This window comes from Eschrichtius robustus, chromosome 10 (assembly GCF_028021215.1).
Source record: "Eschrichtius robustus isolate mEscRob2 chromosome 10, mEscRob2.pri, whole genome shotgun sequence".
NCBI lineage: Eukaryota > Metazoa > Chordata > Mammalia > Artiodactyla > Eschrichtiidae > Eschrichtius > Eschrichtius robustus.
The window spans coordinates 106,906,962-106,931,503 of record NC_090833.1 but is presented as its reverse complement, the minus strand read 5'-3'; the positions used below and the strand labels follow the sequence as shown (position 1 = coordinate 106,931,503).

The 24,542-nt window shown below is 42.4% G+C and overlaps 1 protein-coding gene across 1 annotated transcript in view; it reads left to right on the top strand.

Annotated features, from left to right (window-relative positions):
• EBF2 (EBF transcription factor 2) overlaps nucleotides 1–24,542 on the top strand; it is a 188,642-nt gene that overhangs the window by 123,841 nt on the left and 40,259 nt on the right. Inside the window, exons 7-8 of the mRNA XM_068552112.1 lie at nucleotides 8,756–8,837; nucleotides 23,996–24,113. Of these exons, the coding sequence (XP_068408213.1) occupies nucleotides 8,756–8,837; nucleotides 23,996–24,113 (200 nt within the window). The remainder of the gene's footprint in view (nucleotides 1–8,755; nucleotides 8,838–23,995; nucleotides 24,114–24,542) is intronic.

The window sequence follows — 24,542 nt, the reverse complement described above, 5'->3', positions numbered from 1 at the left end:
GGCCTCAACCATCTGGCAAAACAGTAAAACCAGCGGACCAGGCAGCAGCAAAGGGCTCTTGGTGTAATTGGTGTTCACTGCTCAGCCTAGCATAGATGAGCTTCACGGGGAGGGCAGAAAGACGGGAGGGGGAGGGGAAGGCTGCAGAAGGGGAGAAGGGGCACTAAGGAAATAGGATAGTAAGGACCCATTAAGCTGATGGCTGGCTAATAACTTCATTTCTCTCCTTCACCCGAGTAGTCATGGAATCAGAAAGGGAAATAGATTCGTAAACTAATTCTGAAGTCTAACTGCAAGATGTTTTCTGAAGTCAGTCTGTAGCATGTTCAGTTTTGCTCAGTCTTTTTTCTTTCTTGGTGAGAAGGGAGAGGAAAGGATAGGGCAAAGAAGAGGATTCGGGTTAAAAACAACAACAAAAAGAGGAAAAGATGGAACTGTGTGCGTTGCAAAGAGCCCTTCAAAGACATTTTATGAGAACAATTGGAATTACAAACATGCTCTTAGCGTTGTGTTTCATTCCAATTCAAGCCCAAAGAGTTCAATTATTATTTTCCTTAGTGGTGTCAGATTTTCATCTGAGTGCAAAAACAAGGACTTTTCCTTAGAGATTTTTTTCCCTACAAGCTTCCTGGTGCCACGTGATGGAATTCAGGAGAGTGAAGACATGTCTGAATACAGAAGAAAAAAAATCCCAACATATAACACCAGGTCCTCAGAAACTGTAGTGTGTCGCTAGTCAGAAATAAGTAAATAAGTGGAGAATCAAAGTAGCCCCTGTTTTTGCACCTCGGTGGCTGTTTACAGTCAATTCCTTGCCACTTGAGCTTGGGAGACCCTCACTTCAGAAAAAATCATGAAATGGCTTGGAAATGAAATCTGTGGCTATGGAATCAGAATTACACAGTGGGGGAAGTCGCTCCCTTCTGCTACCTAAATGAGCACAGCAGATCCCACTCAGGAGTCGGTGTTTGGTAACGAAGGGTCTATTGCCAAACTGAAATGCCACTTCCAGGAGCTTGTAATTGGAGTGAATGCTGAACAGAAAATGATTCGATGGGGCCCGCTGCCAGTTAGCGGGTGTACGCGGCTCTGAATTCTTTTGCCTGACCATAGTTTACTGGAAACCGTGACGAGGATTTTTGACCTACCATCTTTTTGTTGTTGTTGTGCTTTTCCTACAGTCTGTTGTAATGGATTAATTACATGGTTTTTTTCTTTCCTTCTTTTTTTTTTTTTTTTAAAGTACCTCTCCCTAAAAATTAAGGGAAGTTCTTCAAGTGGAGTATATACCAGTACTGGAGAGATAAACAGTGCAGAGAGAACCAGGTTTGAATTTGTGGCAACTCCCCTCTGGTATAGTTCTGTTTGGAAAATGGGCCATTTTAAAGTGTGGTGGGGGGAGAAGGGGCAATTCGGGGGAGGGGGGCGTAGCGAGTGGTGACGTTACCAGGCATTTACCCAAAGACTTTGCATGGATAACTAATCCTCACTATCAGCCTACGAGGTCATGTTACAGAGGATGAAACTGCAGGTCCCTGTTGAAATATTAAGCAACAACAACAACAATAATAATAACTGCAAAAGCCTTGACATCATCTGGAAATGGCTTGATAGGGACACCCCAGTGAGGTGCCACATGGACTGAAATTATCTGCCTTCAAAGGAATTCGCTTGCTGGTCTATTTAAAAATCTCCAATGTAGAAGACTCCCCTCTGTCCCCTGGGTAATGCTTTCAAGTTTTAGCTTTGGTGACTTATTCTCAAAAAAATTTTCCAAGACTTAACTTCTTATGTTACACATTTGACTTCCAGCTTTTTTTCCTCCATAGTCTTGATGGACGAATGACCTTGCATCTTCCTCATCCGCTCAAGCAACCTTTTACACTCTTCTTGTAGAGACTACAGCTATGTGGGCCATGCCCTCTGGAGACCATGTGGGTTCTTGAGGTGTCTTGTTTTCCTAATATCTGATAGACTTGCTTATCTTCCTCTGCAGAATCCAATACAGCCACAGAATTTCTAGAGAACACAGTCCCTGATAGGAATGATAGACATTGTTGTTGGTTTGCTTGTTTCGTTTTGTAACATGAGGAGTGACCCCATTCTTATTTACAGAGAGTAAGATGTAGACAGCGACATGATCCCCTGTGTAGATCCATGAGGCACTCACTGGTACCCTGAAAAAAAGAGCTGCTTGGCAACATGTTCCATCTTTTCCTTCAGAAGAAACTTGGCCAAGCTCCCACCTTAACAATGTTTTCCTGAGTCAGACAAACCTGAGGTCCACTCCGGGCTCTTCCACTTACTAGCTGTTTGACTTTGGGCAAGTAATCTAACCTTTATGAGTCTTGATTATCTCCTCTGTAAAATGGGGATGTTATTTCTCATACTCTCAGAGTTGGGGCGATTAAATGAAACCATACATGGCTAATAATATGAAGTCAATGAATAGGGGCTATTTATTTATTATTATCATAATCATTATCATAATTAGACTTTGAGCCAAGGGAAGTTAGAGGGATTGAATGTAATCAGAAGTAAGAAAATATATTCCTTAAAAATTTTCTGTTAACTTAAATCTTTCAGATCTGAAATGGGCTTTCACCGGAATCATGCAGGTGAATAAGCTTTTGTGGTAATACAACCCTTTAGGAATGTCTGTGGAGAGTAACGATGCTGTACTTACTCTGTTTGTGTACTTATATTTACATTTTAAGGAGTCATTTAAATAAATGGATTGCATGGAAAATCAGCTTATAAAAATGAGTATTTGATTTAAGCTTAAATAAGCCAGTCAGTCAAAAATTTTAAATTATCTCCTCTTTCTATGCTCTTCTTGGGTCTTTGTACCAACTGCCATCTTACCAAGCAGATTGTAAGTAGCAAGCATTCTCAGATGTCCCATTGTCACTTTTTTTTTGGGGTGTAGCAAGAGCCAACTGGAAGTTTGACCTCCCACAGTCTCTTCTTTTTTGTGGACTTGAGCGAGAGTCTTCACAAGGCCTTAATAGCTTCAGGGCCCTTTCTAATCTTGGGCTGACACCTCAACAATCAACAGATTGATCAAGGGCACGTCATCTTCCGGCCAAGGCTGGGGCCCACTGCTGTCCTTCTCCTTATTTGGGCTGCCTGAGTTTGGATTCTGTTGGAGGCTTTGGGGGGAGGGAAACGTGTTCTCTCTATTGTCAGAAGGTTCAAAGAGGATGTTACAATTTAGACCTAGATTAAAGCTAGAACATTATCTTTGTGTTTTACACTGGTCTCAAGTGGAAACCAATCACTTAGGGGTTTTCCTACCATCTAAAGCAGAGTGAGCTGCCATGCAGGCTATTCTTAGAGTAAGAAAATGGCCCCATGGATGTGACCATCCAACACGACTTCTCCCTCTGCCTGTAAAGACTGTAAGCTTGAAAGAATCCTGGGAGAAGAGAGGTAACTGCCCATTTCTTTCAAATATGATTTTATGATTCAGCCCATCCCAACATTTGGCAGTTCTCACGAATGATATGAGAGAGTGTTCTAAGAGAAAGGGATTATCTTCTTTTCAGAAGTATGCACAAACAGTGGAAGGCAATGATATTTTAATTTATTGGACTCTGGAAAAGGAGGTTTAGCAGTTAATCCAGATGAAATGTGTCTTCCTCAAAAATCAATAGACATAGACCTTTAAGCACCTACATGGTTTATCAACTCTATATATGGCTCAGCCTTTAGTGATCCAACCTGCATATGTGGCCATTGTGGCAGAGAGAGAACCAGATACAGCATCCCCGTTCTTGGCCCTTGGAGAGTGTGGGGATGTTCCCATCTCCATGGTGTATAAGATGTGGCCATGTCATCACAGAAGCTGTTTCCAGGGTAGATGGAATTAGAATTTTTTTTAAGGGAATAAGGAATGAAATTTCAAAGTGAAAGGTACTTTACATGTTATTTTGCATAGAGTAAGGCTCTGCATAATGGTAGCTGTTACTAGTGCCAAGTTCACATTCTTTTGACATACACTCCTATCTAATTTTTTTTCTTGAAAGAAGACTTTGTGCCTTCCACAGTGCTTTCCGAAAGATTTTTTGTATTATAATTTTTTAGAAGGCGCTAGATCTTGGGCTTCTAATTGGAGGTCAATTGAATGGCCTCTTCCACAATTCTGGAGAAATAGTATGCTGCATTTTGTACTAGATCATTGGCTATAATCTCGAAGTCTGGCATGAATATTAAGTAGTTACCCTTCCTGTGATTTAGAGATTCCCCACTGACCCCACCACTGGACCTGAACTCTGCACCCTATTTGTACATCTAGTTTGAGTCTCAGTTTTTATTTGGGGTGGGCTCAGGACATGTCTAGAGCCACCTAGGAGCTTTTATTGTGTTCTTGAACAATGCCGAGTGTTCTAATATTCCAGAGATTGGGAGGAGAAGAGATTTCTTGGGTACTAGGTAATCCTCTGGGATCTTATTCAGACCCGTATTCAGGGGTCTCCAGGCTCATCTCAGAAACTGAAGAAGCATTTTTCAAATAGTTTGGTTGTGTGCTCCATGAGGGCAAGATTTTGTCCATCTTGTTTGCCATTCTGCTGAACCTTTATGGCGTACTCCACACTTAATGATCGGCCAAATGAGTAAATGAATGAATTCATCAGGGGGTTTCAGTCGTAAGCATTTACTTCCACGCAACTATCTTTGACCTCATGTTTTCCTTTTGGGATACTATAGTCCTCTCTCTCTCTCGTCAAGAAACCAGAATCCTTCATGGGTTTTTTGGTGGTTGTTTTTGATTTTTTTCAGACTATGTTTTCTGAAGTTTCTTTTTAAACAGTTATATTGAGATATAGTTTACATACTATAAAGTTCACCCATTCAAAGCATATCATTCAATGGCTTTTACTATACTGACAGAGTTGTGCAACCATCACCACAATGTAATTGGTGCAGGAAACATAGAACGCCCGGTGGAGCTTGCTGCCGGAAAGACCCAGGTTCAAATCCTTGTTTCTGCCACTGACAAGCGGTGTGATCTTGGGCCAAATTTCTTAAATTCTTGGCGCCTTTGTTTTTCCTAGCTGTGAGATGATTCGTCACTCATACAGTTGTTGTGAGAAATAAATGAGGCGTTGGATATCAAGCACATAGCTCAGAGTGTGGCATGGAGCTGACATTTGGCAAACCTTCTTTCCCCCCCTCTGTGACCCCTGTACCCTTCAGCTTCTGGACCACACAGGATGGCGAGCAGGGACAGAGATGGCTCTGATCTGTGATATTCCTGAGCTACCTTCTCCTGCTGCTGAAGCACAAAGAAAGTATCCTAAGAGAATGGTGCCTCTCACTCAACAACCGGCCCATCAACCTCTGGGTCCCACCAGCTCTGGCCAAGGCATCAGCCAAGATGCCCCACTTTCCACCCGGCAGCTGTCCTTGCTTACTCTTCTTTCACAGTCTCCGATCAGCGGGTTTGTTCTCTCTTTCAGAAAACCCCCGCACACACCCCCACTTGGACCTCAATAAGTCACAGACTTTTGTTTCCAGTGGTTTCTTCTTCCAATGTCGCCATTTCTGGAGGGTTGTCAACTCTACACATTTTTCTTTGCAATCATAGAATAATAAGGTTGGAAGAAACCCTAGAGATAATCCAGTTAAACCCTCCTTTTAACAGTCAAAGAAACTGAGGCCTAGAGGAGCAAAGTAACTTGGTTACATAGTTAGTTGGTAGCAGTTCAAGACTAGTACACTGTCAGCATTTAATAGATATCAGTGCAGTGAAGGACTGCCTTTGGGTCTGTTCTATTGCCTCACTTGACCCAGGAACCAGATTGAAAGCTGAGGGCTTGAGTTCAGATTTAGATCCCACTCTCTATTCCTCTTTCTCTAATAAAACAAGGATAAACCTGTCGCCGTTAGCATTCACTCTTAAGGAATGAGATCAGAAGCCTTGTAGAGTGTACCATGCTAAGTGGTTAGAATATTTCTGGAGTCAACATTGTTTGGAGAAAGTGAAAATTACAACTTCCATCCTGATGAGTCTCTGCACATTTGGTCTGAATCTTGTAATTCATTTTGGTTTCCCGTTGCTGAGTGGAGAGAGCTGACATTTTCCAGGCTTCAGAGGGATCTAGACCCAGGAGATTTATTCCCTGCAAGTTACCCTATGGTTAATGGATGGGATGGCTAGTAGAGGGTTCTGTACCAAGCCCCTGAGCATAGCGGGTGGAGGGGGTGAAGGGGAGGAAAGTGGGAGACATCAGTAAAAGGAAGAGAAAAAAAATGGAGATGTCAGTAAGCCCCAGAATTCCTTTAAATTGATTTCTAGGTCCACATCTAAAATACGCAGGTCATAATTTCTGGTGCTAGCCATTTAGAAGTAGCTATGCCTTCTTTTAGAAAGTACTATACAATGTAAGAGAATTTTCTTTCTCTCTCCCCCTCCTCCCTCCCTCCTCCACCCCTCGCTTCCCCTTTGTGAACAGGATGTTATATCCTTAGTGTGCAGGGGGCTGGGTAGGTTCCAAACTCAGACCCCAGGCCAGCAAAAGAGTCAAAACTGGGTGTTTTCTAGCCAAAGAACTGTTAAGGGTCGTAATTTAAAATGAATAAAGCCTTTCAGCGGGCCCCTTCTTTCCCTAAATCAGTTTGATTTTATGTAAACATTTATCTCCTTTGCGCTTTCATACCGTTCATATAATAATGCCTTCATGAACATTAATGTTTTCAACAGATACATTTTCAAGAAGGTGAAGGGGGTGGGTAGGTGAGGGGAAGTATAACACACAGAATGTATTATAAGGAGTCCAGTTGTGCTAAAACTTGCCAAAAACCAAGGAATTTGTGAGAAAAAGAAAATTTGGTTTTAGTAGGGGAAAAGATGTAAATCACTCATGGGGGAGGGGCGGGTGTTGGAGGGCAAAGGTGGTGTGAGGGCAGGGGTTATTGTTTGGAAAGAGACTCAAGTGAGGAAAAGGTCAGTTTTAAGTCTTTTGTGAGAGCATCTCCTGGCATTTTAAGTTGCTGTAGGTGACCCCGCTAGGAAGGCACAAGTGAAAGCATGCTTCGCCTTAAGAAAGAAAATGTTTGAATTTTGACCAATCTGTTTTTAAATACAAGCAGCTCTCCTTTCTAACGCACTCTGGCTGCTCTGGACAGACGCCCCACTGCACTTTCGAAAGCAGAGGCAGGCTGTGAATGTGAACACCGCATAAAGCAGCAAGGAGTGCTTCCTCTGCCTTGTTATTCTCTGCCTGGTACCTCGGATAAAGGCCCTGGACACCTTCATGGCCCAGGAAGCAATGCTTAGCCCCCGCCCCAGAAAGAATGCAAAGAGAGAAGTGAAAAGCAGATGCTATAAAATTATGAAAAAAAAAATTTAGCTATTCTTTCCAAATTCACACCCAACCTTATTTATAGATAGGGGTCAGGAACACTTGGCCAAATATTTTTAGCAAATCTAGAGAAAATGCTCTGAAAGGGCAATTCCTCTTCTCTCCTCTTTCATCATTTACTGTTTATCTCCCCATCAGGTTTTCTTTTTTTTTAAGTGCTAAATACAATTAATTGGAGCGCTCTCTAATTCTTTCGTGTGATTGTTAAAGAAATAAAAATAAACAGAAGGTCACCACGACAGCATCTCACCAACCGTTGCTTTAAAATAGAATTTTTGGAAGCATTGTTGATTTCTACTTATTTTTGTTGGTAAATCCTGGGGAAAAAATGTATATCTTTTCCTTTAAAGTTCTAATTCAAGGCATGGATGGTAGAGTTCTGAAGGGACTTTGGGACTGCGGTAAAATTTCGTTGTCATAGTAACAGAAAGGGAACTAGGCCTTGCTCACCTGGGACTTTAACACTGCAAAAGCTGGATTTTTTTTTTTTTTTTTTTTTTTTTAAGGAAAAGGACTCTGCAAGTGAAATAAATGAAAAACTTATTGTATTTCGAAACAGCATTCCAAACATTAAATAGGTAAATGGCTGAAAAGACCACTTCTGCCATTTTTCTTGGTTTCTGTACTCATCTGATCAAAGAAGCCCAATTTTAAAAGTGCACAAAAAGGTTATCTGGGAGAATATTGGCTTAAGAACATGTGTTACAAATGATAACCTCAGACCATTATTCTGTGCCTTTGTATATTTCTGGATAGTCTATAGAAGGTCTGAAAGGACATTCACACTTGTTATTAATCATAAAAACTCCAGCATATACCTGCACAGACTGACTGTCTTTGGATAGTAACATTATTTTCTGATTTTATATCCATCAGTTGAAAATATCAGGCCCCCTTTGTGTGTGAGGGTTTACGTGTGAGGTATGTGTGCATGAAGATGTGTGTGGCCAGCGGAAAGCCACATACGTGATGAACCCTGGGATTCTGGGCTAAGTCATGCCATTTTTAACCCTCTGGAGCCAGATAATTTTGTACAGCAGGAGTCACTGCTGCTTGTGAAGCTTTTTTTTTCTTCTTTTCTCTCTCTCTCTCTCTGTCTCTCTTTTTTGGAGAGAGCACGCCCTAGCCACTCGGGGGTGGGTGTACAAACCAGAACCCAGCTTGTGAACCACTTCACAACCCTCAACAGTGATGGAGCCAACTTGGGACCCAAAACATCCAAATTTGCGAACTGCAGTGGGTCAGCTACATCCCTTCACAGGCAGGGCTGGCTGAAATTCCCCAGACCTGAAATCCAATCACTTTCCAATCAAATCTAATATAATGCAGATATATTCTCTCCTAAAACATGTTTATTAAAAAGGTAACACCTTGCTTTCTCTTCACAGATTCTTTTTAAAATTTTTCCTCAAGTGCAATCAGAATTGTTTGAAAACAGCAGGAAACCCAAGGGACATGAGAAGGTTTCAGGTAAGGGGCCATGCCGTGCTTTCCTGGTAAATAAGTCATCCTGTTTTCTTTCTCCTTAGCACTCTTTTTCTTCTTTTCCTTTCTTTTTTTTTTTTTTTTTCCCCTTAGAAAACATTATTCACGGAAACATTATGTCACGCTGCTAACATCAAAAAAGATAACTGTAAATGACCGCCCTCTTCAGACAGTACCAAGGGTTTCTTCATTTTGTAGTGTTTAAGGCCTTCTGCCTGCATTGCCGGGAGCCCCAGGGGAGGGGCACCGACCCAGGCTGGAGACGTGACTTTAAGCCCTCAGGCTGCCCTTCGCACACACAGCTGCCCACAAGCAGGAACAGTGTTCCTGATACTCGGCCACCTTGGGATTTTTCAAAGCAGCTTCTCTGTGCTTTCTGCAAGCAACAGCCTCTCCTTGCCTTTGCCACCGATTAACTATTCAGTGGTCTCTCTCAGAGTGTCTGGGAGAGCAGCAGACCAAGCAGCCGTGGTCACTTTAAGATCTCAGCATGACAACGAGACCCACGGGACGGTATCCCAGCTGCCTGGCAGTTAAAGCTGCCACCGGTTTCATCACCCCTGCCACTGATGTACCGGGGATACAAGCTAATAAAAACACAGAGCGAGGCAAAGTGTGTCAGGTTGGAGATGCGAGGAAAGCAGCCCCTCTTGGCCCCCTTCCTTCATCTCTGAAGGACCCAACATTTAATCCACCAAATGGCTTTCCTGCCACTCACGCCCAATTGAAATACCTCCCGCTCCTTTCCCCATAGAAAAATGGAAAACATGTTAAACAATATTATTCAGCCTTGAGACTTAAAAAAAAAATCCTGGTAGCAACGTGAGAGATGAGAGATGGGGATTATTAGCCTCACGTTTCAGGTGGGGAAAGTGAGGTTCTGGGAGTTTAAGTAACTCGCCTCTAATCACGGGAAGGAGGTGGTGGAACCCAGAGCCAGGCGGATGTGTCTGATCAAACTCTTTCCACCGGACCCCGGGTTTGCAGCGTGTGCAGCTGCTAGGTTTATGCTTTGCTGTTGCCTTTTTCTAAATTCTGAATAATTTCTGAACAAGGGGCCGCACATATTCATTTTACACTGGATCCCACAAATGATGTAGCTGCTCCTGCCTGTTGCTCAAAGAGCTTCTGTGGTTTAGCAGCAGAGTCATTAAAGAGTTAATAGGAGAGATGGGTACGTGCAAGGCCAGTGAGCACGACCTTGAAAAACAAAAATTCCTGTAATGTTTCTTCACCGCATCATGGGTATCAAACAATCTTGCTGTGACTGGGACATTTTTTTTTGTTCGTTGTGTAGCACTAATACGAGCCTCGCCTAAACAAGTTAAACCTCAGCTCTCCATCCTGCAGACTCTTCCCCTGCTGCATGATAAGAAGACAAATAGAAATGAAATGATTTTCTTGGGGGAGTACATTGTGCATAGTGGAAGTTTATGGTACTCAGTGTTCCAAACGGAAACATAAATAATTTCAGTCCAAAAAAGAGCGAAATTCAAAAGAATTCCAAAGTGCCCAGATGACCAAAGCTTAGCTTTCACATCTGGAAGAAACAGAGGCAGGGAAAGAAGCTAGCAGCTTAGATTCCTATCCCCCTTTATTCTCTATCATCCCTTCCAAAGAGTTTTAAATTTGAGAAGACACTTCTAGGAGGCTTTAAATCGAATGCCTTGTCATTTTATTTATTTTATTTTATTTTATTTATCCCAAATTTTAGAAATGTACTCACTAAGCAGATGCACCTAATATTTCCTCTACTTCTCCAGTTATTTACTAAGTGAAATTTTTAATGTGCCTGAATTTTTTAACAGGGTTAGAATAAATATTGTTCATCTCAAAATACGAGGAATTCTCATCCTATGTGAATGTACTTGACTTTTGCAAAGACAAGGGAAAAGATTTTTTTTTAAGTCTGTGGATTCTAGGACTGTCTTATTCCTGGGGTAGAGCTAAAGTCAACTGGAAAAAATTTTTTTTGCATTTTTTTATTGAGATAAAATTCATATAACATATATTCATCATTTAGACCATTTTAAAGTGTACGATCCAGTGGCTTTTAGTATATTCATAGTGTTGTGCAACAATTACCACCATATCATTCCAGAACATTCCATCATCCCAGAAAGAAACCCCATACTTCCCAATTCCCTTTTCTCTCCACCCACTGACAACCACTAATCTACTTTCCGTCTCTACAGATTTGTCTATTCTGGACATTTCCTGTAAATGGAATGATACAATATGTGGCCTTTTGTGTCTGGTTTCTTTCACTTAGCATAATGTTTTCAAGGTCCATCCATATTGTAGCATGTGTCAGTATTTCATTTCTTTTTATGGCTGAATAATATTCCATTGTAAGAATATACCACATTTTGTTTATCTGTACATCAGTTGATGGACATTTGGGTTGTTTCTACTTTCTGGCTTTTATAAATAATGCTGTTATGAACATTTATGTACAAGTTATTTTGTGAACATGTTTTTGATATCTTGAGTACATACCTAAGAGTAGAATTTCTGGGTCATATGGTAACTCCAGCTTTAACTTTTTGAGGAAATGCCAAGCTATTTTCCACAGTGGCTGCACCATTTTACATTCCCATCACTAATGTATGAAGGTCCCAATTTCTCCATATCTTTTCCACTACTTGTTATTTCCTGTTTAAAAAGAAAAAATCCTAGCCATCCTGTAAGTGTGAAGTGGTATCTCATTATGGCTTTGATTTGTCTTTCCCTAATGACTAACGATTTGAGCATCTTTTCATGTACTTTTTGGCCATTTGTGGATCTTCTCTGGAGAAATCTCTATTCAAATCTTTTGCCTATTTTCAAATTGGTTTACCTTTTTAGTGTTGAGTTGTAAGAGTTCTTTATATATTCGGAATACTAGGCTCTTATCAGATAAGTGATTTGCAAATATTTTTCTCATTCTATCACTGGCTTTTTTCACTTTCTTGACGGTATCCTTTGATTCACAAAAGAATTGACAATTTTTATATTGCACTCAGATTCTATGACAAGTATAGCTTTCCATGAAAGATCTTGTACATGGAGAAAGGCTTGACTATGTGCTGTAATGGTCAAGTGAAGAGCTTGGATCAAGTTCAAAATATGAAACAAAACCAGAGATGGTAGATAATCATGAGAGTGATCTAAAGGAATGGTAGCTTAGGAATTCCTAGAATATACATATATATCATTCAAAATGACAAATGTAATAATTTTAAACCATATGGACAAATAACTTCAATTCTCTACTTTTGTTATATGATCAAACGCAGATTTAATCTGAAGTGTTTTTTTTGTTTTGTTTTGTTTTGTTTTTTTGTGGAGATTTGATCTGAGCAGGATAAAAATACAAAATATTTCTAACCAAATCATGAATCCAGCCAAACTCTCTCTCCTCTCTCACCCCTTCTCTTTCCACTATCCCCCAAACATTGGTGGAACCTAAATTCTTTTTCCAAAAATGATCAAATGAGAACAAAATCATTATATCAAACTTATTTTCCAATCTGAACCAAACCTCTCTTTCATTCAGTTCAAGTCCTACGTATCATGGGCATATAAAATATTTATCGAAACACAAGGGTTTTAACCCTTTTTCGGGGGGGTGGCGCTCAGACCCCTTTGAGAATTTGGTATAAGCTGTAGTTTTGTCCCAGTAAAAAGCTACATTCCAACAAAGTTTTGCTTAAAATTTCAGGGGTCCCGAGACCTCTTAAGACATCTCCGAGAATTCCACGGACCCTTGAGCTAAAGAAATGAAATTCATCTAACACCCAACGGGCACCCTCCATGTAATTTAGCCCTTACGACGGGGACCTGTCCACTTAGGACTCATCCTGATCATCTTCCCATTCTCTTGGCTGTAAAGACCACCTGTTCCCGGATGGCTCCCGGATCCACAGCCTCAGACCTCCCCCTTCTCTGGAGCTGCAGACCCCCAGCTCTGCCTCCCTCCTGGGCATCTTCCCGTGGATGACTAGTGAGCGCATGCTCACGGCAGAACTCAGTGCTTCCTCCCTGATCCGCGCCTTCCTCCTAAGTATCTGTGAGATCCACCTCTGTCTCCCGAAAAACTGCAATAGGCCCTTTGCCTCTCCTCCTTCCTCGTCTAATACATCCTCAGCACGGCTGCCAAAGTGATCTTTTAAAACATGTCACTCCTCTGCTTAAAGCAGGTTAAAAATATCTCCTGTCCATGGACAAAAGCTCAGATTTTACAAGGCATGGCTGAGAAGTAGCTTCATACCAGGCAGGGCTTCTGCCATGCGCCCCTCCTGATGCTGCCATACGTTCCCCCACCCACCAGGCACACCTCACTGATTTCTATTCCGTGGACTATTGCTTGGAACCTTCTCACATGTTCGCCCCTCTGCCTGGGAACCCTTCACTGCTCACCAACCTGTGACCCCTGCTCATGCTCCAAGCCTACAGCTGAGTGTCACCTCTTTAGTGAGGCATTTTCTGGCAGACCTACTGGCCAACGTACTTCTCTACAGGCTTCTACTATGCCACTGATCACACTGTCTTCCAATTATTATTTGTCTAATAGCCTGTGTGCTGCTTGAGGATAATCTCTATGTTTTATTTATTTTTGTGTTTCTCCCCAATGCCAGTCACTCTGTGCAGCTCAAAAAATTGTTATTAAATGAAATTTTTTTATTGAATTTATTTATTTATTTATTTATTTATTTATTTATTTATTCATGGCTGCGTTGGGTCTTCGTTGCTGCGCGCGGGCTTTCTCTAGTTGCAGCGAGCAGGGGATACTCTTCGTTGCGGTGCGCGGGCTTCCTATTGCGGTGGCTTCTCTTGTTGCCGAGCACGGGCTCTAGGTGCGCGGTCTTCGGTAGTTGTGGCTCGCATGCTCAGTAGTCGTGGCTCGCAGGCTTAGTTGCTCCGTGGCATGTGGGATCTTCCCGGACCAGGGCTTGAACCCGTGTCCCCTGCATTGGCAGGTGGACTCTTAACCACTGTGCCACCAGGGAAGCCCTATTAAATGAATTTTTAAGAGAAAGAAAGAAAAAAGATAGGAAGGAAGGAAGAAAGGGAGGTAGGGAGGGAGAAAGGGAGGGAGAAATGAAGGAAGGAAAATAAGAAAAGGGCCCCCAAAGTATCTGAATCCATGGACCATTAAAGCAGAAAATCACTTCTGCCCTCCTTGAAATGAAACAGTTAGTTGAAACACGCAGATTAACAGCTCGGTGAAGGAAAGGAAAAGAAATTTATGTCTAGTTTAAGCTGACAGGCCTGTTAAGACATAATGTACCCCATTCTTTATTTCTCTGCATTGTGGGTGGAGAGCAGGCAGTTGGAAAATCCAGAAGAAAATCAAGCCACTTTCTTGGAAGAGTCAGGCATGTTGTCATTACCCACATTCAAGTCCTGAAACACAGTAGAAGTTGACAACAATCAGGGCTTTTGTTGCCAGTTCATTCTCATAGACAGGCTGGCTGGGTCTGCTCCAAGTCAGAGTGAAAACACAGATGCCCTCATTCATTGATTCATTCACCCACCAATACTACTGAGGAAATTCTGTGAGCCAGGCACTATCCTAGGTGCTGCAGATATATCAGCAAGCAAAACAGAGAAAATTCCTCACCCTTGTGGGACTTACATCCTAGTGGGGAGATAAGGAAAGTGAGATAAATGAGTGATTTACGTAGCTTAGCTCTGCTTCTCTGAGGTCTTCCAGTGAACTGACTAAGCACAGGGGCCCTGGTGCCAGCTGTCCTTGTATTGCCTGCTGGGACTCAGCGGTGTGGTCAAGTTCAGATGGTATGGGAGCTCAGTGCTACCTGCCATTGTCATAATAGCAAGTGTGGATGCTCTTCCCAATAGCTTTCAGAGTTTTCTACAGCATCAGCTATAATAGGACACATGTCAGCAGGTCACGTACTTGACACTGGGAAGCTTAGAGGCCTTACCAATTCCCCCACCCCGCCCTGCCTCAAAAGGACTCTGTTTTAAACAGACCTGACCACTGTAGAAGACTGCAGTATTTCCCATCACATGGGCAGCACCAACTGCTACATTACTCTTTCTGGAGTTGGTAGCAGGTGCCTTGAATCTCCAACCCTAGAATCATTTAAAATGAATTCCTTCATTCCAGCGTGTAGCTTTCTTGTTATTGGGATAAAGATTCTTCCTAGCATTTGCTGAACTTTTCTGAGTGACTCTCGGGTGTCTCAAGTTCACCCCTAAATGATTCCCTTTTTAGATGAGGTCCACCAAAGTAATCATTTTGTTATATAGCTATGTCAGGGAGAGAATGGAGATACATCAACAGTTCTTGCCATCCTTTGCTTCAAAAGATAAGAATTCAAGAGGTGTGGAGGGGTGCATACATTTCAGGTGAAAGAAAAGTCATTTCCAGGGTCAGGTTGGGAGAGACGTCAGTGCTGAATTGATTCCTGTTTGATTATAGGGATCTGTGTACAACCCCAGGAGGGGCCTGCTAGAAGGGCCTTTTGAGGGGGTCCCGGAGGAGGTGAGGGAGGGGTTGGTGCTTTGCAAGCACACACCTAGCAGGTCTCGCAGACCTCTGAGGAAGAAAGCAGACATGCACGCTGGTGGGAAGACACCAAGATCTCCTCCATCAGAATGGAGAAACGAAGTGAGGCGTGTGAGGACGGACTGACGTCATCAGGGTAGTTGGATAATGTGGGAGGCCTACAGCCTGTTACTGCAACGTGCTGGATGCAACCACTGCACAAAAACAACGGGGAAGTTCACGTGGATGGCAGGGCCCCTAGTCCACACAGCTGGGTGACGGCCATTCATCTATTTGACTAAACGATGCGAGAGCAAAGGGCAGGGCTACTCATGCCTTGGAACAGGGCCAAGCTCCATCCAACAAACCCGTATGACTTCTTAAACCCCAGCTCTTATATAAAACGTTTTAATGGCATCACCATCTATTTTCCTTAAATAAAAAAAATGGTGAACATTTCTCTCACACCCGTGAAGAGGGAAACAAGAGTTTAAATTAACTCCAAATGGTAAAAATTTAATACAGCTCCAGCTGCCTGCAGGTTTCTTCAGTTCAAGTCTCTCAGTTCAAGAGCCACCCCAGCTGCTCTGTGATGTCACCCACCGTGTGAAGGTTGCTGGGCTACTGAGCCACACATTTAAAGCACAGAGTGAAAAGCACTTGACTTATGGCTTCTCTGATCAACAGGTGGGTCCATTATCTGGTGATAGCACAAACCAGCAACTCCAAGTTAAGAAATAGTAATTATCTATTTGGAGTCAGAAAAAAAACCTCTGAAGGTCTGAGGATCTTCTGCCCAGTCTAATGCTGTAAGCTTGGGAAAAGCTTTCTGTGGGTAACTTCAAGCTCTTGCCTGTTGGACAGTATACCCTCTGCCCACCCCCATCACCCCGCACTTTTGGTATCTCACACGGGGACAAGAATTAGGGTTTAAGAATTTTGACCAACTCACACAGGAACTGTGTTTTGAATTATTTGTGGGAGAAAAGGAGAGACACAAAAGCAGGTAGTTGCCTATATAACCCTTGGGAAAGGATATGTCAGATTTCAGTTAGGTGGAAACAAACCCTAAATGCTCCAACATTTTAAGAGACTCAAATTTGGGCACTAAAACCTACCCTTGAACATTTTCCAGGACCATCAGATGCAGAACTTCCTGGAAAGCAAAGCTTTCTTAGTTTCACAATAAGAGTGCATAGATTCTTAAGCTGCTTATGGGTCCTACGTGCTCCTGGGTTTTGATGCATGACAGGTGATTCACGAGGTCCCTAGGGACAGAGTTTGGTGAAAGAGAATGGCCCAGCCAAATCGAGAATGGCGTCGAATGTGTTAAGGCTCCCCTGTGAGCCTCAAAATGTTTGCTAGTAAAATACCGCCCTGGACCATAGCCATCCCTCTTGGCATACGTTTCAGATGGGACAAGCATCGCCCTCAATGGAATAAAATGATGTAGGGTAGATGTAGCCTGGCCTTTGAGATGAAGAGAAATTTGGTTGTAAAGCAGGTTAATGACCTTTGGGCCTCCTGATGACCTAAAATGCAGGATAAAAAAATTGCCACTTGATTTCTGTACCTATTCAACTAGTTTTTTAAAAAACAAGCTCTAAAAGGTGTCCATCCTAAGCCAAACTTGCCAAAATATGCCAGCAGACATGCCCTTTGGCTTACTGCTCCACTTACGCCAGTTAGAATTTTTTTTTTTTATTGCCAGAATAATCGTTTTGGTACCCTTGAGTTGTATAATAAAAGTTTTTCAACTCTTCAAGGCCCTATCTCAAATCTCATTTCCTTGATGAAACTGTTTGTTACTGCCTTCAGTTAGGGTTAATTTTCTTACCTTTGGACTCCTAGAGGATACAGTGGCCACATAATTCAGCCCTCAATTATGTATTACCACATAGTAATATCTCCTGATTATGTGTAGTGTTTGTTCTGCTTTATCAGTTGCATGGTAAACGCCTTGAGGTAGCGACAGTGTTTTCTGGAGGCTTCCATTGCATGTGGCACGGTGCCCGGAAGATCACAAAATACCTCTGACTCACTGAAACACAGCGCTGTCTGGTGACTTATGAACGTATCTTCTCGGGACTTATGTCATTAATGCCACAGCCCCCTCCCTTGCTGTGAGCAACTCCAGAACGCCCCACATCTGTCTCAGCAGCAATCAACTTTGCGTTCTCTCGTTTGCTACTTGATACTCAACTGAACAGAAAATGTAACCTTGGGGAATATGAAACACCAGCGATTGCTAAGAATGCTGGGAATTCCTTAAAAAAAAAAAAAAGGATGACAAAATCCATACTTACGGGGTAGGTAGGTGTTTAAAGGTAATTTTGGAGACTCTGAAGTCTAGTAACAAAGAAAAACCCGGGCTTTAAATCTGGCTTGAATATGTAATGTGTGCCAAGAATAAAGAGGTAGGGAGAAACAATTTGCAGTAGCCAATTTGTTTGTTCTTTGCCTGGGTTGAATTACGGAGGCTTAGACAAATTGTTTCATCAGATTCCCCTTGTCGAATGTGAGAACTCGCCAGTGTTTAAAAACATCAGTGGAGTATTTCTTCTCACGATATGGACTCCAAACCTGATTGCCCACCACAACCAGAAGTCTGTCTTGATTTCCTCTGTCCCTTTAGTGGTCTCTGTGTTTCTTTCCTCCTTCCACAGGTGGAAAATAAAATCCCACATAATAGTTATGCTTTGGGAAAGCTGAAATAACATATATAGCAACTGAACAGTTATAAGGGAAAAGCACATCATGAATTTAATTCCATTTCCAGATGTAAAATGTCATAAAGAATTTTTTTCCGTACTTGGCAAAATAACAGGGATTTTCGAGGCCATTTTATTTAGCTTGGTGTACGCATGTTTGTAAGTAGGTATCAGAGTTTTCCACGTCGAGTGGGCTATAAATGCTACCTATTGTAACTTTACTGAGATTAAGCTACCAAACGTCCCAGCTTCAGTTAGAAGGTACATGATCCTCATTGAAATGGAGGGGAAATGTGTCTGACTAATGGTAGAATTGGGTGTGTTTTCAAAGCAACAACTCTGATTCATACAGCGAGGTTTCCAACCAATGTGATGATTCTCTAGCAAGTACAGACACTGGGATTCTTGCCTGTTTCAAGGAGCAGATCATTTAGTCATTCCACACCTTTTTCATTTTGACTTCTCTTTTTCTTTTACCCTCCTGTATGAGACTTAGGGTCTTTGTAGGAACACCTGGGTATGAGCTGAGAAAGCCTGGCTGGGAGTAGTATCCAAGCTGGTCATTCCTCTGATTCAACTAAGTCATACAGTTAGAGCTTTGAGAAAGATAGATTTTTTTTTTTTTTTAAGTGTGATGTTCCAAAGAGCCATAGACATTTTGGAGTGAGGCGTAAAAATAACCTAACGGTGGGAATAAATCAGGGTGGTAGAAGTCCTCCTGCCACATGCTGTCATTCTGATGCCAAAGAAACAGCTTCTCTATTGGAAAATTAGCTGTACAGGCAGATTAACGGATGTGTCCACCTAAAGGGTAACTCCCACTGTGGCCTTTTATAGGCAGGAAAGAGCGCTTTACAACTCAGCTCCTGCTTTGTGTAAATTATTAGAGTGGGGGACATGGGAGTGCTTTTGGGTAATGAGAAGGAAAGTATAATTTGAGAAAGCCAATCCGTTTTCTTGAGTACTTTGAGTGGACGGCTCGCACAGTTGTAGCTTTTGTTCTTAAAACTTTCTTGTATTTTTCAAGAGGAGATACAAACTTTTTATTCGCATTTCTACTTCTGTATAATCAGCTAAAACTGCCGTTTAACTGGATGATTCAAAATGGACCCTACACTGTCACGCACCAGTTGGTCTGCGTTTATTGATCTGGCCTCACCAAAAATTAGAGATCGCGCTAAACAAAATGAGGAATGGCAAAACGTGAAAAACTACTTTCGCTTAAAAAAATGCAAGCAATTTCCATAGATCCTTACTTCTCTTTCTTGACACCTTGAATGAAAGCTACCGTGTCATAAATGATACTTGCGTGAGTATAATTGGTTGTTGCTTTTGTGTTGAGTTGAAGCGTACCAGTTGAGGAGAGCGCTAGTCTACAATGGCTTAGTTTTCAGATCTGCAGACTCCTACTGGAGCTTTGAGCTGAAATACAGATACACCAACTTTGAGGAACAAATGAAAGCTGTTACCAGTGTCAACGGCAAAAGCTGGGGGTCCATCCCACACAAATTATGGACATCTGTATTCCTAATTGGCATCCTTTCGGGCTGTGCCAGCAGAATGGCAGTGCCAAGAGAGTCTGACAGCTGTATAAAAGAGTAGGTATCAGGTTTAGGTGATAGGAGACACTGATGAGACAGAGAAGTCCTTTCGGATGGAATACTCTCCATATGTTTATTATAACACTCGAGATTTTTAGTTTCAGGTACCTCAAACTAAAATACTAATGGTATTTTGTCAATACTAAATTCGCTACTTCTAAAACAGATCAGTTTATGATCTTAGGAGAACAAGCGGTATTGATGAATCTGTGATCAGAAGATCGTTGGCAAAGATGCCTACAAATAGTTAACAAGGTAATGGTAAGAAATGTTGACCTTGATTTGTTTAGCTAAGATGTAAAGATTTTTGAAGGTCAAAGGTGTCCTTGTGTAGTGTTTTGGAGTCTAACTGTGTCTGACCCTCTAACATTAAGCTGCTGTGGCCTGCAGTTTTGAAGAGTGAAGCAAACCAGGGGGAAAGAGAGAAGGGGGAGAGAACAGGAAATGGAGTGAGGTGTTTCAGGAAGTTGTCAGGGGTTGACTGATTGATTCCAGATGGAAAAGGTCAGCCTTCGTGACCCAGGAAATGCTCACTGGGGGAAAGAAGTTGGCTTGTGGAAGGGGAAGGCCTGGGAGGGAGACGATGCTGGAATGCACAATCCACTTCCTTCAGTCTTCAAACATTCAGAAACTTTAACTTCTCCGAATAGAATAATATCAGTGTTGTCATCGTTCATCAGAAAACAGTGAAGGAAGTTAAATTCGAAGCTTTGAATGTACCAAGTGTATCTTCACCTCCATCATGTAGCTCACTCTTCAAGAAGGAGAGTGAGTGTATGGAAAAGTCAATATTTGTGTGTGTCTCCATGTATAAGAAAAACAACCATTCCTAAAAAAAAAGAACCACCACCAAACATGTCTGGTTTCACGTGGTGGAGTTTGTGTATCAAATCCTTTACGTTTTGTAAATTCAGTTAAATTGGCAGGTTCTCTTAGATCCCTCAAAGTCTAAGATATTTGGAATATTAAAAACGGGAACTTGCCTCATATCTATATATATACAGGCACACGCACATACATTTGGACATAATTTAAAATCTTGTAATAAATTTTGCAGACACTGAAATAATTCAGGTTAATTCCCTTGCTGTCATGAGAGGCCAGCGCTAGCCAGCAAGAGATTAAAATTTATTTCCATTGTTAATAGAAAATAATGAAGTGCATCTGAACCATCAGGGTATGTCATTCGGGAAATGTTCTCTTTGGAACCAAGTCTCACTCCACCCAAATGGACAATGATGAAATCAGCTGGCTCAAGAAAGCCCCATATTTTGTGGCAGGAATGCACGAGGAGCGTTCAAGTACAGTGTAACAAGGAGCTTGTGGAATGAATTAACGTGGTCTCGGAGAGAATGCTCTTCACATCCACCATAATCTTCACACAGGTTGAGGTTCCCCTCCTTGTGCCTAGCACAGCTCGTTAGCAGTTAAAGCCTGAACCACCCTCTCGTTTTTGGTTTTTTCCAGGGATGACAGCTATGTCTTTTTTTTTTTTTTTTTTTTTTTTTAACTTGTGCGTTGAAGGATGGGAACAGTGTTCCTGATCAAGGGAACAGCAAGTATTAAGCTGAGGAGTGGGTGTGGTATTTTATGCATATAAACTAAGACATACTCTTTCTTTGGTCTTCCCTGAATAATGTGATGAAATCAGCATCCTTTCAGTTACAAAGCCAAAGACTAAGAGTGATTTTGGAGCCTACCTTCTTTGCCACCCCTGCATCTTAACAGCTATGTCTTTGAAAATCCATTCACGCACACAATTTATAAAAGTGATCCGATTCCTCTTTTTTTTACTCCGCTTTGTCCTATTATTTTCTGCGGGTAAGCAGAAACAGAGGTGATTGCTTTCAGCCTTCGTGTTCATCTTAACCCCAGGACCAGGAGACTCAGCCCCTCTCTCCCTTTGACTATGATTCCATCCTGAGCTCTGCTGAGAGGCCCTGATAAGAGCTTGTGCCTCGTGCCCTTGCAGGGAGTGATGGATGTCTCTGTCTTATGGTTGCCACCGCACGATAGGAACTTTCTGGAAAGCCTTTCCCCAGACTCTTACCATGTTAACATGGACACAATTGAAAACAGACCTGGAGCTAGACAGGCTGCATCCCTGAATTGTGAGCAATTACAGTGATATAATTTTCTGAATGACAACGGAGTTTCCTTTAAGTTCATTCTGGTGTCACAGTGAGGCAGGGACACCGAATCGGTAGTGCCTTCACAAGTGAGGAGCTGAAGTGTGGGAGAGACACTAGCCAACCAGGAACACATTGTTCTGTGGTCTTAGAATCTCCAGGGCCTGACATAATAATACCCAATACATACCAGGAGCTCAGTGAATGCTTTTGAGTTGATAACTACAGCCATTTATGTCTATGTAAAAATTCCTGTGTGCCACTGTTATGCCATGGCACCAGGCTAGGTGAAATACTTTGTGGACTCATGATTTTAGGGGTTCTCCAAACCCTTATTATATTACAATATATATAAAAATTTTTTTTAGAGATACCATCTGAAATCCTATTTAAGGTTAAAAAAATTCAGGAGAGTGTCACCTTGGCAAGGGGTAGAGGGTAGGGTGGATTGAAAAGGGGCACCAGATAACTTTCTGGGGAGATAGAAATGTTCTATGTTGTGATATGGTGTGGATTACCTAGTTGTATCCATTTGTCAAAATTGTGCAGCTAAGATTTGTACATTTCAATGCATGTAAATTTCACTTTAAAAAAAAAAAAAGGGGGTTCATTATATTTATTTTGTTTGCTTGAAATAATTCATAGTAAAAAAAACCTTTAAGTGCTGTCGAGTGAATCTTCTTTCATATTAAGAGGTAAGGCAGGGTCAAGGTTTGTCCCCACTTCGTTTAATAAGTAAGGAAGGGATGGCAGAAAAATTCCAAGTAGAATATCAGTGAATTTAATTTGGGAGTGGACAGGAAGAGCCATTTTTAAACACAGCTCTTCATTACGTATCTATTCAATGCCTTTCCTCAGGTCTATACATGTACATGGATATGTACGTAACAAGTTCCTTTCTCAAAAAAAAAATGCCATGCGTAACTAACAAGTAGACTGGTATCTAGGATGGCTCACCTTCCTGGGTCAGTAAGTAGGTGGTGGATATGCCCAAGTCAATGCATTTCTGCTGTGCTTTCCCACTGTTCCTTGGCTGATTGCCACCTCTTTGAACTGCTCCTGCACCCTGATCTGCAGTACACACATAGAACTCAATCTGACCTCATTCTGTGTGCTACTTGTTTTGCTTGTTTGCCATGTTTCTCCAACCTGAAAGTAAGCTCTTTGAGGGTAGGGACTATGCCTTGTAACTTCTGTGGTTACCTAGCCCCTGAGTCCCCCTTGCTGGAGCCTCCCCTCCAGAGCTTAGACTCTGGGAGGGGCTCAATGAGTAATATCCTCTGTCCTATCAACTGGCCAAACAAGGCAGGGGCGAGGCAACTAGGATGGGAACTCATCCATAAATGCTTTACATTTATTTTCTCATTTTATCCTCATTTTATCTCATTCAGTCCTCAAGATAGGCATTGTTGTGTATGTTTTACAGATAAGAAAAGTGGACAGCCGAAAAGGTTAAGTATAATTCTTCAAAGGTTCTAAGTTAGGAAGTAGCAGGCATGGGATTTGAGTTCCGTTTTGTTGGACTTTAAATCATGCCCTTCCACTACTCCACACCCATCTCTTCCCTTTCGTCTGGTTAGATGCTAAATGTCCTACATTGTCAGCACCGAATTCCGAAACCTTACCTTCTCACCCAAGGTCTGAGCATCTCCGCCACTGCTCTCCAGCATGCGGGACACCAGGTACAGTTCATCAGGCAGCATGTCCATACCCCAGCGTTACTCTGGCACACGTCAGATGTTCAAGAACCCATTCCCGAGAAATGAGAAATGACCTCCCAGCTGGTGTTTCCGTCTTAGCTTCCTGATCACACACAATCTGCTCCTTGTTGCGACTGCAGCCCGAAGGGTCACCTGGGAATGACCGTCCAAGTCCTTTGATAGAGATGAGTTTCCTAGAACCAGCCAGTCAGATCGCCAGCTGCCACACTTCATCACCTGGGCATAGCTGGAGCGCAAATACGTGACAGCACGTGGGCGAAAGGCGGCCTCTTTTTCCGTGACGCTCTGCTATTGTTACAGGAGGCGGCTAACCCGTCGAGATGCCGGGAGCATGGCGCGTCCCAACGTTCTGGTCCGTCCCTTGTTAGCCATATGGAAGTCTGGCAAAAGAGTTTTGCACCTTTTACGACTTTCTGGGAAACTAACTCAACCCACCCACCCCACCCACCCCCCCCACCCCCCGCCTTTATCCTTGAAATCTGCAGGTCGTGTTGTCAACAACGGTGAACGTGGATGGACACGTGCTGGCTGTTTCCGACAACATGTTTGTTCACAACAACTCGAAGCACGGGCGGAGAGCGAGAAGGCTGGACCCGTCGGAAGGTAGGGTTCTCTGCTGTCCAGGCTGAGCCTGGCAGACAAATGATGTTCTCCACAAATTTCCTTGTTTGAATTTCAAACTGATGTCTCTGAGTAGGAGTGGAGAAAGTACACAAGGCCATGTGGATTTTAAAGTGAAGCTGTAAACAGTGACTTCTGCCTCCTTTCATGTAAGCCCCACACATCTCCCAGCCAATGTTCAGGCCCCCGTGCCTTACCGGCTCTTTCATTCAGTTCTGTGGGATTTTCTTTTTTTTTCTTTTCTTGCTAGAGGGGCATTTCAGGCAAATGTAGGCCTATGACATCTTAGTTAAACAGGAACATTACCGTGCCAGACATGTACGAATAAGTGTCAGATGTGCCCTTAAACAGATTGTGGGCAAAACAAAACAATGTGCAGAATGAAACTGACACTAATTGATTTTTGTTTGC